Here is a 19461-nt window from a genome sequence, read left to right on the forward strand (position 1 = left end):
ACTTTTTCTACGTAGTGACTGTGCAATTAAGCTTACTTGAAAAAGCTTACTTGTTTTTTTCACAAAGACTTTGATGTAATACTATATGATTATATCTACAAACTTTGAATAAAAAATTATATATCTTAGAGAACTACTGAGGAATATGTAGTTTTTGTAACCTTTTGTAGGCCCAGAGAATCTTTCTTGTTTCTAGATGAATTGACTTAATATGAGAAGAAGACAATTCTTGATTAAGATGCCATGCTAAATTAGAATTGTTCCATTGGACAAGCAGCTAAATATTGACCAAAGGAGCTAAGAAGAAATGCCAAGTCGAACGTCGGTAAGCAATGATTGGCGATATTTTTCTTCTTTTACAAATGATTGGCAGGTATTTTAACTCTTAAAAATTTAGGTATATAAATAACTTGTAAAAAAAAAAAAACAGGTATATAAATAAATAAATTAAAAATAAATAAATAATTGGGGAGCTAAAGCATGGACGTTATTGGTTTAATTGTTTAATCTACCCTAATTAGTTATTCACTAGAAATGAGATAGTAGTCGTATGCAACGGGGGCTGCGTCAAGGGGATCCTCTATCTCCGTTTCTTTTTTTACTAGCAGTCGAGGGTCTTAATGTCATGATGTCTTCGCGGTTCCGCTTAACTTTTTTGCATGATATACAGTTGTTACCTCAAATACGACCGTAATGTCTCATTTGCAATTTGCGGACTACACATGGTTGTTGGGTACTAAGAGCTGCTAATGTACGTGCATTGCGAGCGGTGTTGATTTTGTTTGCGGAAATGTCTGGTTTGAAGGTGAATGTTAATAAAAGCATGCCAGTTGGAATTAATATAGCGGAGTCGTGGTTGAATGAGGCGGCGTCAATTTTAAATTGTAAAGTGGGTAACGTCCCTTTTGTGTATCTGAGTCTCTCTATTGGTGATAATCCGTGTCGGTTAGCATTCTGGGATCCTGTGATGCATACAATTAAGTCTAAATTGTAGTGTGACTATAGCCATAACAGAATATTACCCTTTTTTTCTTTTTCTTTTTTTGTACTAGGCCCCAATATACGATACATGTCGTTAATATTTCACCTTCTCTTTTGTTGTAGGGAAACGTAAACCGTAAGGGTGGTGTGTGTATGCATAACCACTTCGTTATAGTGCTTAATATGTCACAAATTCGCATGATTAATATATATAGTATTATCAGCCAAAGATACAATCAGAAGATAATCATTAATATATATTTATATTAAAATTTTGTTTGACATTATAATTATAATGCAAACTTGATGCAAAATTTTCTCACATTGCAGTTAAATTTTATTTTCATAATTTTGTTTTATGCGGGTGTGAATAAAGAAAATATTTAAAAGAAAAAAATATCGAAACTTTTTTTTTTTGTGGTCGGGGTTCGAACCCCGACCTTACATATATTATGGGTCAAATGCATCTAAATGTTCTTTTAAGTTTTTCATTTTTCTCAAAGTGATCCTTTTAAGTTTCAAAAGTCCCTAACAAGTCCTTTTAGTTTTTGAATCGTTTCAAACAAGTTCTATTGTAGATAGCATAGTTGGTAATTGCTTCCTTGAACTCATCTTTGGTACCAAATCTGACTCCTAACATCCATTTAAAATTAGTCATCTTTTTAGGCATGACAAATGGTAGATAATGCTCTTTGTTGCTATCATCTGAATCATCACCATCATCCTCTAAAAGGACTTGTTTGAAACGATTCAAAAACTAAAATGACTTGTTTGGGACTTTTGAAACTTAAATGACTTGTTTGAGACTTTTGAAACTTAAAGGACCACTTTGAGAAAAACGAAAAACATAAAGGAGATTTAGATACATTTGACCTATATTATGCATTGTCCTTACCAACTGAGCTAAGCTCACGGAAGAGATGGAAGCATCATGAGAATATATTGGTAAAAATAGTAAATATTTGACAAAAGTCCGAGTTTTTCAATGTATTTCTTAATTTTCTTGTAGTGACAAACAATTGTTATTTTTTATATTTAGTATAATTTAGTTCCTAGTATATTTTCTTCTTTCAGCCACACCAAACTATAGTTTCTGAATCTGCACTGATTAGACTTCCCTTAAGTATTTTGAAAAACCACCAAACCAGTTACTATCAAGCCTTTAATTAAACCTCTATGCAAATAGCAACTTGATCACTTCTACTAGCTCCATTTGTGTTTAAAACAAATTCCCTCGTTTCTTAATTTATTGGTCAATCTTGTAGTCCACCCTGGCAGTTTGTCTTACTAGGGAGATATTATTATTTTTCTTTATTTTCAATATATCTTTGTTATTAAAAAAGAGCAATTAAAAAATGTGTCTTGATTTGAAAATTGACAAAAATTCCCACCTTTTCGGAAGGATATATAAATTGAAAGGCAATTAAAAAGAGCAATATATATAAATTTTTCTTGTCTTTTTTATTTTACTCGGTTAGGTTTATGTCCCCCACATTTTTATTTTTATTTTTTCATAAATGAATTTTGGTACTTAATTAAAAAAAAAATGCAATTTCTAATACAATTTTCTATATTTAAGTTCATTTACAAATGTTTTACGAAAAGATGTTAACATGTATCTATAGCTTCTAACACACCAGCCTCTCATATATCTATCTCTTAATAGAGGTATCTAACAAACATTTTCCGAACTTATTAGGATATGTCGACCTTCAACTACTAGACAGTGAAGTTTCAATCTCTATGATTTTCATTTTTTTGTCCTAGAGACAAACTATACCCACTACATGTTATGAAACTTTCTACATCTTTGACATTGTATTAGGTAATAACTTGTGAATAATTATTTATCCTAAAGAAAGTTCTTAAAGTAATAAAAATGATTGACGCGCTTTCATTATCTATATATATGTGCATGTATCACCTTGATATGAATCACTAAGCAAATAATATTAATACCTTTAAGTAAAAAAATACTAAAATCAATCATGCTTTCTTCAACTATACAAGCTATCATTTTCTTTTCGTTAATCCTTCTTTATCCTTCAAATGGACAATTGAATGCAACTTTCTATTCTAACACATGCCCTAATGTGTCATCCATTGTGAAAAATGCTGTTCAACAAGCTCTACAATCTGATTCACGAATTGGTGCAAGCTTAATTCGTCTTCATTTTCATGATTGCTTTGTCAATGTAAATTTCATACAACTCCATTTTATTTTCTTCAAGAATATTATCCTTCTTATATTTTTATTTATTTAGCGGACTGATTAATAAATTGTATTTGTTCGTTAGGGGTGTGACGCGTCGATTTTGTTAGACCAAGGAGGAAACATTACACAAAGTGAGAAAAATGCAGCTCCAAATTTCAATTCCATTCGTGGATTCGGTGTGGTTGATACCATCAAAAGCTCTCTTGAAAGTTCATGCTCTGGCGTTGTATCTTGCGCTGATATTCTTGCCCTTGCAGCTGAATCTTCTGTGTCTTTGGTAACTATAATTTTATTTTTTTTCTTGAAATTCAGTTGCTTACTAATTGTTAATTATTTGGAATGAGATGAAATTTATTTAAGATTGAAAAATAACTTTGTAGGCAGGGGGTCCTTCATGGAATGTACTACTTGGGAGAAGAGATGGTTTAACAGCAAATCAAGGTGGTGCGAATAGCTCCATTCCCTCTCCATTTGAGAGCCTAGCCAATGTTACATCTAAATTCTCTGCAGTTAACCTTGACACTACTGATATGGTTGCATTGTCAGGTAAAAATATATGATATTAAATAGTAACTATTTTCTATTTAATCTTTAAATTGTATATCAGACAATATTTTGATCCATGAGATTTTTAAATTATATCAATAAATAAAAAAAAAATGTCCATCATATTAGTCTGTTTGAATGTACTTAAAAGTGTTCTAGAGGATTTAGATTTTAAATCATTGTAATTTAGGAACTAAATTGATTAACTATATATTAATTATTTTTGAATTTGGTGATATACTCAATTTTTTAGTAGAGTCTGTCAATTGTAATTTAGACATGGCCAACCCATATTGACTCATGATTTGATGAAATTCACTTCAATTTCATCTAAGAATAGAGCATGTGGTTTTTTTTAGGTATAATAGAACATGTCATCAAAAGTAGGGTTAAATATGTTTTTAGTCTCTACAAAATTACAAATTTACAAGTTTAGTCCCTACAAAATTTTTATTCACTTTTAGTCACTATATACATTTTATAAGGACTAATATAAAATATATTTAACCCTAAAGAGTATTTTGTGGAGACTTTAGAACATATTTAACCCTAAAAATGGTGCACATGCATTGTTATGTAATTTCGGCTCATTTTTATTATATTTTGACTAATGATGATTACTACTTCTTTTTTCTGACCTCGCTTTCAAAACTTTGATTAAGAAATAATATATGTAATTTTCATAAACAGAAAAAGTGATATTTTAATAACTATAAGTAAAGACAAATGATTATATAAAAAAAAAGTCATCAATTTGTTTTTTGTGAAACATATAAAAAATTATATCATTAGTACCTAGTTGACTTCTAATACATACCAAGTCTCTTACTTGAAGAGTACACAAACAAATTAAATGATTAATTGAAATGTATGGAATTTGTAGGTGCTCACACATTTGGACGTGCTCAATGCCAATTTTTCTCCCAAAGACTGTTCAACTTCAATGGCACTGGAAACCCAGACCCAACCCTAAACACAACCTATTTAGCAACACTTCAACAAAATTGTCCCCAAAATGGAAACGGTTCTACTTTGAACAACTTAGACCCATCAACTCAAGACACATTCGACAACAACTACTTCACCAATCTTCTAACCAAAATGGGTCTTCTTCAAACAGATCAACACCTTTTTTCTACCAATGGTTCTTCCACTGTCTCAATTGTTAACACCTTTGCCAATAACCAAACAGCATTTTTTAACCAATTTGCTCAATCAATGATCAATATGGGTAATATTAGCCCCTTAACGGGTACTCAAGGAGAAATTAGAATTGATTGTAAGAAAGTCAATGGAAGTTGATGAAGGAAAACAAAGAGAAATGATTAAGAACATTATATGTACCATGTTTTTGTTTAATCTTGATGTTGTTTAATTATTGTTTCCATCAAAATGTACTATAGTTTTGTCTTTAAAGTTTTTGTGTACGTTAATGTTGGACTTCGAATTTGTTAAGAAATTAATATATGTGCCTCCTTTTTGTGTAAGTTACTAATGTGCTGTCCGTAATTCATAGAATTTATATATTACACCATTATGAGGTAAAGGAATACAACAATTAAAACACCATTGTGAAGTACCAGACATTCATTGTTCTTACATATTGACAATTAATAGATGATCATCTCCCCCAATACTTCTTAGGGGTGTTCATGTTCAATCCAATGCAAACCGCAATAGCCGAACTGAAAAACCAAAAATCGAACCAAACCAAAAACCGAAAAAAAAACCGCAATTTTAAAATGATTGGATTGGTTTTCGGTTCCCTTTGTATAATCCAATCCAAACCAAAATATTTATACTTGTGTAGATATTATTATATGAAATTTTTATAAATGTTTCCTTAATTTACAATCTAGTGATTACTTTTTTTTTTGAAAACTCGGTATCCGATAGGACCAATCCCACCACCCACTTGCGGGGGTCCCATTTAAAGCCAGAGCTTGCAAGCTCTGTATGGACTTAGCCCACCGAAATTGGCGCCAGAGGGAATCGAACCTGAAACCTCTGGAAGAGCAAACTTCAAGATCCCAAGTCAACCACTAGGCCAATCCCAAATGGGTTCAATCTAGTGATTACTTGCTAGATTTGTTCTTTATTAACATGATTTTTTTTTATTTCTTTTAAGAAATATTATTAATTTATGATTTTGTAACTATTTTACTGAACCTACTATTTTATTTGCTTTATGTCAGTTTTATTTTCTACTTATTAATTTGTTTCGTAATCTTACCTTTTTATGAAATGTCATAAAATAATATATTTTCTTAAAAGAAAATGAAAAAATATACAACAATGAAAACCAAAAACCAATCCCATCAAAATGGAAAATTTTTGGATCCGGATTGGATTTGATTTTAAAACCAAACCAATTGGACGAACAAATAACAAAACCGAAATATTGGATCGGATGGTTTTTCCTCCCAAAACCGAACCAATCCAATCCGCGAACACCCTCACAATCAACAACTATATTTTTTGAAAAACTTCTTCATACAAAACATTAGTGGTCAAAGTCGACGGTTGCCCATTATAATCAATTATTAATATCTTCAAACCCCACCTCATTTTCACACGAGACAACACTATATACAACCGACCATGAGTAAAAATAGGTCTTGAAAGATAAAGTCCAACATTGGACAATGTTTGTCCCTGACTTTTGTTAATCATCATTACAAAACATAAACATATTGAAGACTTCCTTCTTTGAAAAGTAATTGCCATGTTTGCATTTGAAGGAATTAAATTCATCTGAGTGATACAGACCCTTTCACTGCTATGAGGTCCATTAACAACATGGGCACAAATCTTTCTGAAAAAATGATGGATCTTGCATATTGTCAAAAATAATGATCTTTGTGTGAAAAGTTCTGAAAATCTTTTTTTTTTTTTTCTATATGCAAGATTCTGAAAGATCACCAAGTATTTCAATTAAGGCCTCACCATCATTTATTTCTCCTAATCTACTGTCACCAATATCAAGAATCCACTTGGAAAATACTTTCAATGACTCTATTTCATCACTATCAGAGGAAAACTGTGACCACATATTTTTTGTTAGCTTTAGAACTTTATGTTATATGTTATATGTATATAAGAGGACATGCTATGTTTGGCTTAAGTTGAATTATATTTTTTAAGTTCTACAAATATGAGGTGTAAAATCCTGATAGCACGAACTTGAAATATATAAAGTAAAATTTCAAATGAGTTAAGGTAAGTAGAAAACTCGACATGGTGAAATCCGTATTTAATTGGAACACTGTTATGAGATATGGCAAAGAGTGGTTTGCACATGAAAAATGGATTTGAAAATTATGTCACTAGCAAAAATAATGTTCTAGTAAGTTTATATAAACAGATGTTAAAAAAAATTAATTGTGAAAATTATATATTGGGTAATCATAGAGATATTAAAAATTAGAATAATAGAACTGATAAAAAAATAGAGTTGATGAAACTGTTAAACAGATTTTCTTTCTTCTTATAAGTTACCTCCCAATCCCTTAGTTCATGGATTTTGAATCTAAACCACATATAAAATAAACAGATGTTGCTAAGTTGGCAGGGATATTGCATATTATATGCAGGGGTCGGGGTTCGAACCCCAGACACCCTACTTCTCCACATTTATAATGTGTGAGCTCTAGCCGCTAGACTACTAGACCAAAAAAAATAAAAAATAATAATAAACAGATGTTTGAAAGATAGTTTTTTCACTTGTAAACTTTGGATTAATAATTATGTTTACATTATTTTCACTTTTTTTGGGACACTACTTTTTACTTATATAAATCATCAAATAAAAAAGGCATACTGATGGATCCATTGTCTATTCATTTTAAAAAAAAAAAAATACTTTAAGAACAGAAATTGTCTAGGGAATTTCTACAATGAACTAGTGTATCGGTGCTTCTGCTTCTTAAATTAATCTATAAATTAAAGACCACTTTTATGAAATAAAATAAAAGATTTTATTTTATTTAGTTATTAAAAACAAACTCAATGAATTTATAAAGACTAAAACATATTTAATTAGAAAGAAAAAAAATAAACACCTAACAAATCGCCTAAATTTTACGTTGCAGTTGTGCTTTTTTTTCTACGTAAGTTTCTAATGTTCGGGTAATATTTTCTTCTCAGTTAGGGTTTACGTAATCCCAATTTTCTCTACGCCAAATTCTTTCAAAGCTTTTGTATTGAATTTGTAATGGAGGAACAAGCATCTCGTAGAATTGCGATGGATATTGATTTGAATCTGGAACCAAATCCAGATCAATTATCCTATGCTATCGGTGCTATCAATTTGAATGATGTGATCAATCCCCCTCTTGATAGAAATAGTAATCTTCTTGATCGTCATACCTGGGAAAATGTTTCCATGGAATTGGATTGGTTTTTGGGTATTTCTCGCAATTCAAGTGTCGAAAGAATTGCAGAAATACCTCAACCACAACAACCAAGCCTTATCGCACTAAGTGAAATTAGCAATGTTGGTGTTGCATTGGATAAGAGCAAGACATCGGAGAAAAAGGAGAATGTTGATAACGGTTGTGGTAGTAAAGGAGGTTTCTATGATTGTAATATTTGTTTAGGTTTGGCTAAGGATCCTGTTGTGACTCGTTGCGGTCATTTGTTCTGTTGGCCATGTTTATATAGATGGTTGCATTCGGGATCATACGGCAATAAAGAATGTCCTGTTTGCAAGGGGGAAGTTAAGGATAAGAAGGTTATTCCTATATATGGTGGTGGGAATGATGTCGAGGTTGGTCACGAGGATTCAAGCTCCACTCTGCAAATCCCTCGCAGACCTAATGCAAGGCGGAAGGACTCCAATGCAAGGCAATCAAGAGAGGGGAGAGTGAGGCATCTAGGACGGGACATAATGACTATTCAGTAGTGTTTGATTATTATTAGCGTGTTTTGTTTACCATTGTAATGTGCTCCCAAAGCACATCTAAAGCTAGTGCATGAAATAATTGAGTTTCTATGACAATTTTAACTTTTTTGAACTCTCAAAACCCTTTTGTAGCATCGTTTTATATGAATTTTGAAACATTTTATTATGTGTTTGGTGGTTGTTATTATGTTGATAGTGATAATAACAATTTCTCTTGATTAAATGAATTTTGTGTAGGTAAATAAAGTAATGCTATTATTGATCTTTTATGTATTTCAAGCTTCCTTTGTTCTCTATTGTAACTAATATGTATAATGTAAACAAGAAATTGTTCAACCTTGCTCATTTTTCGCTAGTGTTGTAACTTGTGTGTGTTACATTTGGGTTTGTGAAAGCAGTCCTGATAGAGATATTATTTGACTGTGTTCATGTTTCACACCAACCGGCTTTTGATCACTCTCACCTCAAAAATCACAAGATTCAGGTGAATTATTACTTTGTTATGTCATCTAATGTTTTACAATTCAAAATTCTCAACCTGATTAGATTAGCTTGGAGATTTGCATATCTTGCTAAAAGAATTATTCAATAAAATGTTTAAGATTGCATCGAAATAGGTCTGAATCATTGTGTGGTAGGTAAGGTTAGGATTATGGGACATACATAGAGTTGAATACGGAAGTTTGCACCGTATTTGCACCAATGTGGCTGTTACGATCTTCTCAGTGTTTAAATTTCTGAGACTCCCCTAGAGCCTAACAGTATACAAGTTTAGCTTGTAGAATCAGCCACTAGACCAGTCTTTTAAATCGGACGTTAAATAAATTAGGCACCGATTTGAAAAGGTTGCTAAGCCACTTTTTGCTAATGTTAGGACTGATTTAGTGACAGGTTGACATTTGTTCTCTCTCTAGTACAACATATAACTATTTGTCATTAGCGTTAAATCTTTTGTTAATGGTTACTCATTTAATTTGTAACGGCTAATTAGGTTACTGTTTGAGAACTGTTGTCTGCCCTACAATAGTTTTATTACATACCACTTGTTGAGTGACATTTCACTCTGTTAGGAATAAAAATATTACATACTACAGAGTTATGCAGTCTGCGGACTGTTTCTGATCGGGACAGCAGGCTACTGAATGCGATAAATAGGTTGTGGAAAACGTCAATTCCGTCAAAAGTGTGTATGTTTGGATGACGATTGCTTCATGGAAGGCTCCCAACAAGGATGGAATTATGGAGGGAGTATTAAGAGACATCTATCAACAATGTTGTGTGCTATGATTTCATCAATTTGAAACTTAGTCACCTATATTTCTCTTGTCGAGTTGCAAAAGTCAGTCGGAGCGCCATTTTCAAACGGCTTGGTTGGAATGCGCCAAGTTAGAGATGAGGAGGTTGACAATTTTGTCTTTTAATTTCATTGTGAAAGGGAATAAGAAGCATAGGGTAGAGGAAATACATTATTTTTAACGGGAAAGTGACTAACTCGAAAGAGGTGAAAAATTCCTCCCATTGCAGGAGAGATGTTCCGCCGCCTGGAGAATTTTCCGTATTTTAGATTTGAGTAGACTTGAATTATTAAGTGAACAATCTTGATTCTGAATATTAAGTGAACAATCTAATATTCAGAATTATGGAAACAACAATCTGAATGTTCAACAATAGCCTGACACAATCTGTATGGTTTGTTCATTCTGAATAGCCTGCGACAATTAAAACTAAATTTACAATTAGAAACTTAAACTCATCCGAGTTTATGAGTTAACACTAGAGTTTTAGAACACTGGCTATAGCTTGTATCGTAGATCTCCTATTTGTAGTGTTGATGCATCTACAAAACCTATGTTTGATAGAACATTTGAACAATTGGTATAGCCTTGGTGGATATGGATGTCACACAAACATTGAGATATAGCAGAGATCAAGCACTTACTGATCCCTTCTTAACCGTTTGATGATAGGTTAATTGGACTGCCTCTCTGATGGGCATCTGTCCAATAAACTGGCCTTTTCCTTCTTGACTGGTAATAGTCGTAAGGTTTGCTGGCATAGGCTCCTTTGGAACACTTATGTCCCTCCCACTAGAGCTTTCATCTGTTGGAGGTTATTACACAACAAACTTCCAACTGACGAAAACCTCAAGAAAAGAGGTCGTTGCATAGTGTCCATGTGCTGTTACTTTTCGCATTTGGGATTGGCTTATCAAGGGAGCTGACCAGCCGCTTGATCTCTCTACCTGTCAATCTCTTCTCTTGAGCAGCGTGGGGATTGGAAGCAAGTTAGCTCAGCTTGTCATGAATTCTGCTATTATTCATACAATCTGGTGTATTTGGCTTGAGAGATATAGAAGGTACTTCACCGGAAAACATTCTTCCATGGGCTCTTTAATCAACCTAATCATCACAGAAGTTAAATTAAGCTTTGATCGATATATCTCTAGTTGCCAGCACTGCTGCTATGTCTGATTTCAAGCTCTCTCAACTATTTGGTATCCCTATTACTCCAAAGAAAGCTAAAGTTCCTCCTATTGTCTGTTGGCTTCCTCCCAAACCGGGCTGCATCAAGATAAACTGTGATGGCTCCTCCTTTGGTAGTACTAGTGGATCAATAGGTTTTATTCTCAGAAACTCTAATACTGATTTCATGGGCGCCGTATGCCAGAATATTTGCCACGCTACTGCCCTTGAGGCTGAATTCTGTGCCTTCATGCTAGCTATTGAGAAATGCAAGGAACTTGGGCTGACTGACATTTGGCTAGAGACCGATTCTTTGCTTGTGGTAAAGGCTTTTCATAGCATGAAAGGGATCCCTTGGAGGCTTCAAGCCAGATGGTGGAATTGCATGATGTTCTGTAAGAAAGTTAGAAGTCAATGTTCTCATATTCTCAGACATGCTAACCTGGTTGCAGATGCCCTTGCTAAAAATGGTCAAGGCCTTGCTTGTAACTCTTTTCAATGGTGGCCTGCACCCCCCACTTTTATTCTTCATCTTTTGTATTCTGATAGCTTAGGAGTTGCTTTTTCTTGACGTTATGACTTGATTGTATTCTGGTTCGGGCCTTATCCTGCTTTTATATCAGTGTTTGTTCACACACACATAAACAAGTATTTTTTTAATGATGAAAAGAAAATTGATAAAAAAATAATTAAATATTTTGAAGATAATATATTTACGTGAGTGTGTCCAAAGACTATTTATTTGGTCTTGTGACCATGGTTGAATAGCTCCAGTTCGAGACCTAAAATACTTAATATTCCAGTTATTAAAATATGGAAATACTCTTACTTAGAGTTATAGAACAAGCACAATTTTTATCCTTTTCTTATTTCTCTGTTTTAAACGATATTTTAGACTTAGTTCATCTATAAATTTTATTTAATTTCAGTCCCTATTTTTCTAAAATTAATAACAATGAGTGGTTTTAGTCATTGTAAAACTAAAATAGGAACTAAAATTGAAAAAAAAAATATGTTGAGTCTAAACTTGAAAAACCCTGAATTTTATAGAGGCCAAATATATGTTTGATTTTAAACTTTAGTTTGAAAATCTTTTTACCAAAGAATATGACTTTTTTTAGTTCCTAAGAACTAAAAACGTAGTAAACGTAAAAAAAAAGAAAACGTAGTCCGTTATAAATCACACCTTCCTTTATCCTTCATATTAGTTTAGGTTGTGTATATTGCATGGTTACCACAAACATTTCTGGAAAATGACATTAGGAAATAACCATTAGAAAATGAAACGTAGTCCGTTATTTTATTTATTTTTGTCAATAAAACACAACTATCAATAACTCTTGATCAAACTTACAAATAAGTAGCAATTTCGGTGCAAAATGATTATTCATCAATCTTGTAAGTTATGTTCCGTGTCGAGGGAATGCTTTTTACATTGTTCCAGAGATTGCAGAATTTGAATCCAATGAAGAATTTGAATTTCATGATTGTTGTTTTGTTGGATCTAGTTTGGCACTCTCATCTTGAGTGAGTTTTCAAGCAAGGTCATAGTACGAAGTTGGAGGCTTTGGCAATTAGTGGTTTTATGCTAATCATGCAGCGATGTTGATAGTATTAAAATGGTGAAGGTGTTTTCCTTTTAGGTTGCTCTTATGTCTTACTTAAGAATCCTTTGTGGGAAAGACCAAATGATGAAGTTGTTTGAGGGTGAGGTGACGGTAGGGGATGAGGAAGTGTTCCATTTTCTGGGAGAGGAGGAATCTAGCAATAAGAGGTGTCTTGGCGGGGGACTCTCTGGGAGTGGAGGTGGGTTACCTAGCAAAAGTTTAGTTAGGCTCCGCCCAAAGTCCAGGTGTTATCCTAGAAGCTGCTTTTGAATCGTATCCCTACCCGCTGTAATCTCTACAGGCATAGTACTGGCAAGATGATCTTGAGTATTTGTGTGGTTTTCATAAAGAATCGACATATGATATCTTTGTTAGGTGTAGGGTGGCGTCTAGAGTCTGTTATTGTGTCAGTAAGTGGCTAGGTTGAGAGTTAGTGTTACCTGAGAATCTTATGGGTGTTTTGCACATCTTTTCTTCCTTGGCCGAGAAGGCTAGGTTTAGGATTGGTGTTATTTTAGTCTGACATACGGTTGGTTTTTCCATCTTAAAGTCCCAAAATGATTCTATTTTCCAAGGCAAGGTGGTTGATTTTGAGCAACTGGTTGATTGAATCCATCTCCTATATATCTTGGAAGTGGTTTATTTGCAGGGTAGGTTTTGAGGGGGTACAAACAGCTCTACATAGCTGAACCTTCCAAATTTTGAGGCCCAATTTTTTTTTTTTACATATGTACCGCATGTAATATACTAATATATACTAGTAAAAAAACCTGTGCTAGCGCACGAGTACATTGAAAAATTTGAGCAATAAGTCATATAAATTTAGATTGTAAGATAATATTTTGAGAATGTAATAGTTTTTATTAATGGGGGGTATAACCGTTAATTTGAACAAAATAAAATGATAATGGTTGGCCAATATGAAATGTATCCGGTTGTATTTGTATTGTGTATTACCTAAATTAGCCCAATAGATTGTTTATTTAATTTGAATGAAAAATTGATCAAGGTTGTATGTGAGCATGTAATGAAGACTTATATATAATGTTGATAAAAGGAAAATAGAATTAAAAGACATTAATTAGGTTACATAAGCAGACATAGGATTGTTTTGCATAAAAAAAAATTACAAATAAAAACTATCTTAAATGAAATACATGACAAACATCATGATTATTGAATGAAAATTTAAATCTGATCGTGTAAGCAACTCGAAATTGATTCATTTGACAAAATTTGTTCCACAAAGGTCCTAATTTTGTTGTTTGTTTGCCATCATGATTCTCCATTATGATATTGAAATTTTGATATTCTCCATTATCTCCACATAAGATAACACAGTCACATACATTATGTTGTAAATATTTAGCAAAATCTTGCTGTAATTTATGCAAAATAACACAAACATATTACATGTATTAATAAATATGAAAAATATAACATAAAGATATTGTTATAATTCGTAGTAATTAGAAAACATATATAACCATTTTGTTCTTCTTCAAGTCTCTGCCCCAAAGTTTGATATCAAAGTATTTGGATTCATTTTGCCTGAAGCATCTTGTGTGAAAAGGTGGTAGTTGTCGGAAACAATTAACAACATGAAACCCCACTACTTTGAATATATTTATTCATTCCATAATAAGCCAACTTAACATTAACATTGTTTGGCAGATTATAGTATTATCTGAGTACATTCCAACCATTAGTTATAGTAGGGTTATAAAAAAATTTGTTTAAGTCAAGTGAGATTATTGTTCCTTCATGTGTAAAGATGTTCCATTTGTCGATGAAATCTTCAGTGAATTTCTCCACAAAAATTCCCTCAACTTTAACATTAAGATGTTAAGAAAATCAAAGGAAAAAAGTTAGTATGACTTATATAACAAAAATAATATAAGAGGAAAAATAAGTAGTTAGTTTATAATGTATTTAGAATCGATAGTTAACTCATACCTTGAAATCCAATTTCACAGCTGAGCAATGGTCAAGAGGTCCTTTTAAAATCATAAGGTTTTGAGCAGACATTTTCGTTTTTTGTATGTTTGGAGGATGTATTGTGGGTTTGTAGACGTAAAAAGGTTGATATTAATGAGTACATATATATTGAAAATTTAAACAAATATAATAAGTTTTCTACATGGAATAAAGCTGTGCGGCAGATTATTTGCGTGTTCTACATGGAGTAAAAAGGAAAAAAAAGGGACAGGCATGAAATAAGAACAGAGAATAATAATAGATGCAGGTATAGTATACAACAAGCATGGTAATATAATTTTGAAAGGATATGTTTGAGTTATCCTATCAGATTCCTGTTTCATTAAAGAAATGTCCGAAAAATTAAAATTTTATAGTTTGCATAAAAGAAGGTACTCACCCAGACATGTTTGGAAGTGGAAAGTGTGGCTAGAATGTATATAAAATTGTAATTTTAAAGATTTCGTAATAAATAGCTTCCTGAAAAATAATGTCGCAGTGTTCAATTTATTAGTAGTGCAGTTAATTTGTCTTATAGTTATTTGGATTATTATAAACAAAGCATATAGTTAGTTTTTAATAACCTAGATATGTACTGTGTCTGTATTCAATAGTATTATCATGTGAATTGTTTGAAGTAAAACAATGTCATTCTATGAGTGTGTTTCAACTGAAGTTTGAATGATAATATAATTGAATGTCTAGGTAATGAAAATATAGTTTAGGTAATGCTATACTATTATATCATCATAGAGTAATGAAGTAAAATTTGAATAATTTGATAGATACAATAGAAGATAGGGAAAAGAAAATTGAAATGACTTTAACACAAACAATATTGAAGATAAGAAGGAAAAAAACCATGAAAAATAACAAAAATAAAAATAATATTACAATTGGTAGTAAAATTAATATCTTAGGATTATTGTAAACAGACATAAAGTTTGTGAGCATTTATTCTTATATTGACCGAGTTGAATTTATTTGAACATATATTTTTGTCCGTGGTAAGTAGAGAAAAAGAGGACTTGTATATTGGAAAATTGTTGGGATGAATCCAATTGTGTGGAATTATAAGTTAAGCAATACATGCATGAATGGGAAAGGAGTCATGGTAAGTCTTTTGGTATAATAATGTAATACTTATTAATTTATATCGTGTTCTTTTTGCAGTTTTTTCCAAAACATGTTGGTGATTTACTTAACATTAATGATGACAATAATTTAATCATGATTGATGAAGAAACACAGGAGACATATTCATGTAATATTTATATCGATAGGCGAAATGAAAGTATTAAGTATATTGGCAAAGGATGGTTTGAATATATGAGATTGAAGAAATTTGTTGTTGGATTTATTTTAATGTTTAACTTTGAAATTGAGACACGAAGGTTGTATGTTTGCCCTACTGAGTGAGTATAAAATAAAGTATGACTGTTGTATGACCATATTCAAGTATGGAAGTTAATTATTTGGAAGCAGTGGGAAATATCATGTAATTTTGTTTTAAGATGTAATTTAATTGATTTAGTTAAGTAGTTATCAAAACTTTGAACTGTATCTCTAATTATGTTATTGAATTAGTTATAATTTAACTGTAATATTATTAAATAATCGAATTGAAATTTTTATTAAAATCCAAAAGTTATATTAATAAATTGAATTATTTTATATATTATATGTGAAAAATAAAAAAAATAGTTTACGTCGATAAAAAAAAAACAATGTGTTCATAATTAGATTTATTTTGTCCTATAAGATTAGAAATATATATATATATATATATATATATATATATATATATATATATATATATATTAAATTTGTTACTATTTACAGAAAGCGTAGTCTATTTAACACAACCGTGACATTACATTAAGTTCATAAAAATAACATTACATAGTTGAAAAAAAAAACATTAGGTTGATTACAAACATTGCATAACTAAAAATGAAAATAGCATACAATAATTAAAAAGAGATAGATAATATATTAAATAGAAGCATTTGATGTAGAAGCCGATGGAAACAATGGATACACATGACAGATTGTTCGTTAAAACATGTTGAATTTGAAGCGAATTTTCTGCCCAATTTTGAAATTGTTAGCTTTGCAGAATTTATCCCACTTGACTCCAAACATTGCTGTGTATTTGTGATCATTTAGCAAGTAAACTTCGAAATTTTCTTCAATTCCACAATCACCGCAAAATGTCAAAACGTGTATTCCTGTGTGCTTCAGAAAATCTTCAAAATCATCTCCTACTGGCTAGATATATAAGGAAACCATTAAAACAATATTGTAGAATATATTAGTGGCTACATACTGAAAATAGATTAACAGAAAGTGTATAACCTTCATTGGATTTTTGAAGTCATATTCCCAAACATGGCTGTCAAAGTGCATAGTTTCATAAGGCATTGTGCTGCGACTGTGCCATTTAGGAATGCAGCTAACATTGTCGGCCTCCTTGAAGATTTGGACAGAGAACAAATTATATCCATAGTAACCAAAAACAACCTCTACATTAGTCGGGAAATCATGAAACTTTTGCAGATCATACCATCATGTTGTCAATATAGGAGAAACGAAGCTTTTGTTGTATGTTAAGGTATGACTGTGAGTCTTGTCATTAATGACATGCCATGAATCCTTGAGGTTAATATTTTTGCATAAATTTGAGATCAACCTCGGCATAGTCCTAAATTAGAGAAAAAATAATAGAGTTTAGTCTTAGTATTACATATGTTTATGAAGGAGGTGAGAATATAATAAAATGAGATGTAAAGTAAAATACATAACCTGATAGCAGTGAAATTTTCAATAGGATCCTGTTTGAGTAAGTTCTTTTATACTTCCATGTTTTGATATTGGTTTGGAATGTGAATGATAAATACATTTGTTTGACCATGTTAGCAATATATATAATGTTTTAATTGGTTGAAATGAGAAAAAAGTTTGACCGGATGCATTTGGATTAATGAGAACAATGGGTCCCTTAAAATGTACATTAAATAAATGGAATTGATATATAAACAGCTTATTTTGAACCAAGGAACAATTGTGTGCTGGTGATAAAGATCTTAAGTTAATGAATATTATTTAGTATGATGTGTATACATTATTTAATAATGTTACAAGTCCTGTAAAAAAGAAAAACTATGGTCACACCTCTTACATATGGGGTCCCAGGAATCTATACTTTTCATTGTTCCAATTGAGTTGGTGTTTCCAATAAGTAATTTGTACTGTGCAGCTCACATGCATTTTGTATTGTAGTGATTACACATGCAATTGTTCTATTCTTTTAATGTCATATTTTTAAAAGTAGTAATGTTTATTTGTAATATAATATAAGGCAACTGAATCGATGAATGTTATATTATAAGTTATTGCATGTTTTTATACATATATTTAGGTGGGTTTTTAACTAATCCCGTGTTGTGTTTGTTGCCGGTTTAGCCAAAGAAATCTAACAGAAATATATAGAGGTACTCATCTCTATGTCTTCGTCATACAGGTATATTAAGAGGTTAACAATTATAGTTATAGTTGTAAAAACTTAAGAAATTGTTCGGTGAATTTAATCATTTATAAATTGCTAACAATTAAATGATTTTGGTTGGACAATAGCTAGCATTGATACCTTAGATCCCGATTAAGCAATTCAAGTCTAGATCCAATAGGATTTGAGGAACAAATTTTTTTGCTGAATTCAGATGGTAGTGTATCAAAGAAAAGTAAAATTGAGCATATTGAGAAGCACAAAAGGGCGTTAACTGTTACAGAAACAACTATGGTTGAAAAAACTATTTCGGTAAGTACATATTAATTTATAGTATATGGTTGTTGGATGTAAAATTGATAGAAATTGAAAGTTGAAAAAAATGCGTAAGTTTGTTTTCAGAAAATACAGGGAAATAGTTAAAAATGGTTTGTATAAAGATCAGAAAGTTGTATTGGTAGTTGATCCATAAATAGCTTTTGCATATAACTTTGAGATCTTGTATGTTGGTGGAAGCTGTAATGAAAAATTAATAGTAAGTGGATGGTTTGAGTATATGCTTTCAAAGAAGTTGTAAATTGGAGATAAATTGGAGTTTATTAGCTATGATAAAGATGAAGATATTATCAATGTTACAAAGGTTGTATAAAGTTTATGTTAAATTGTTGATGACTTTAGTAATTGAATAATGATGATGTATTTGATTAGATTATGTAAGTGTTATTTTGAAATTGTGTTAAATGAGAACTGGGAAGTGAATGTAATTTGATCTATTGTAGTGTAATTTGTTAATTTGATATGTATTGTGTTAACAAAATATTTAATCTTTTTTAAAATAAGTATTAATGTTTGTGTTAATAGTTAAAGAGAGAAAGTCATATAATTACGTTGTAAAATATATAGTTTCGTATTGTAAATTAATGTAAAGGTAAAGTTTTTAAGCTATTGAATTCATATATTCAGCAGGTGAGAGAATTTAATGTTTTTAAGTGTATATCACTTATCTGCAATGATATTGCATTTATGACGTTATTCATCTATTTATTTGATCTTGTGACCATGGAAGAATAGCTCCAGTTCGAGACCTAAAATACTTACTATTCCAGTTATTAAAATATGGGAATACTCTTACTTATATAGTTATAGAACAAGCACAATTTTTGTCCTTTTCTTATTCACTGTTTTAAACGATATTTTAAAATTAGTTCATCTATAAATTTTATTTAATTTCAGTCCCTATTTTTCTAAAATTAATAACCATG

At 31.3% G+C, this 19461-nt stretch overlaps 3 protein-coding genes across 3 annotated transcripts; 2 read left to right on the top strand and 1 right to left on the bottom strand.

The window, feature by feature from the left end:
- Positions 1-2900: 2900 nt before the first annotated feature.
- LOC25483534 (peroxidase A2) lies at positions 2901-5229 on the top strand. The gene is made up of 4 exons (XM_013612228.3): positions 2901-3176; positions 3279-3473; positions 3577-3742; positions 4626-5229. Exons 1-4 carry the CDS (start codon positions 2970-2972, stop codon positions 5042-5044), a joined length of 987 nt encoding a protein of 328 aa, XP_013467682.1. The 5' UTR covers positions 2901-2969; the 3' UTR covers positions 5045-5229.
- Positions 5230-7810: 2581 nt separating this feature from the next.
- On the top strand, positions 7811-8811 carry LOC25483535 (E3 ubiquitin-protein ligase RNF185). Its single transcript, XM_013612229.3, has one exon. It carries the CDS (start codon positions 7956-7958, stop codon positions 8643-8645), a length of 690 nt encoding a protein of 229 aa, XP_013467683.1. The 5' UTR covers positions 7811-7955; the 3' UTR covers positions 8646-8811.
- Positions 8812-16631: 7820 nt separating this feature from the next.
- On the bottom strand, positions 16632-17582 carry LOC112419345 (uncharacterized). Its single transcript, XM_024776952.2, has 4 exons — positions 17497-17582; positions 17258-17395; positions 17050-17163; positions 16632-16962 (listed from the first exon to the last, which is right to left on the bottom strand). The coding sequence occupies exons 2-4, from the start codon at positions 17261-17263 to the stop codon at positions 16750-16752; spliced, it is 333 nt and encodes a 110-aa protein (XP_024632720.1). The 5' UTR covers positions 17264-17395; positions 17497-17582; the 3' UTR covers positions 16632-16749.
- Positions 17583-19461: the final 1879 nt, after the last annotated feature.

Source organism: Medicago truncatula, chromosome 1 (assembly GCF_003473485.1).
Source record: "Medicago truncatula cultivar Jemalong A17 chromosome 1, MtrunA17r5.0-ANR, whole genome shotgun sequence".
Lineage (NCBI taxonomy): Eukaryota > Viridiplantae > Streptophyta > Magnoliopsida > Fabales > Fabaceae > Medicago > Medicago truncatula.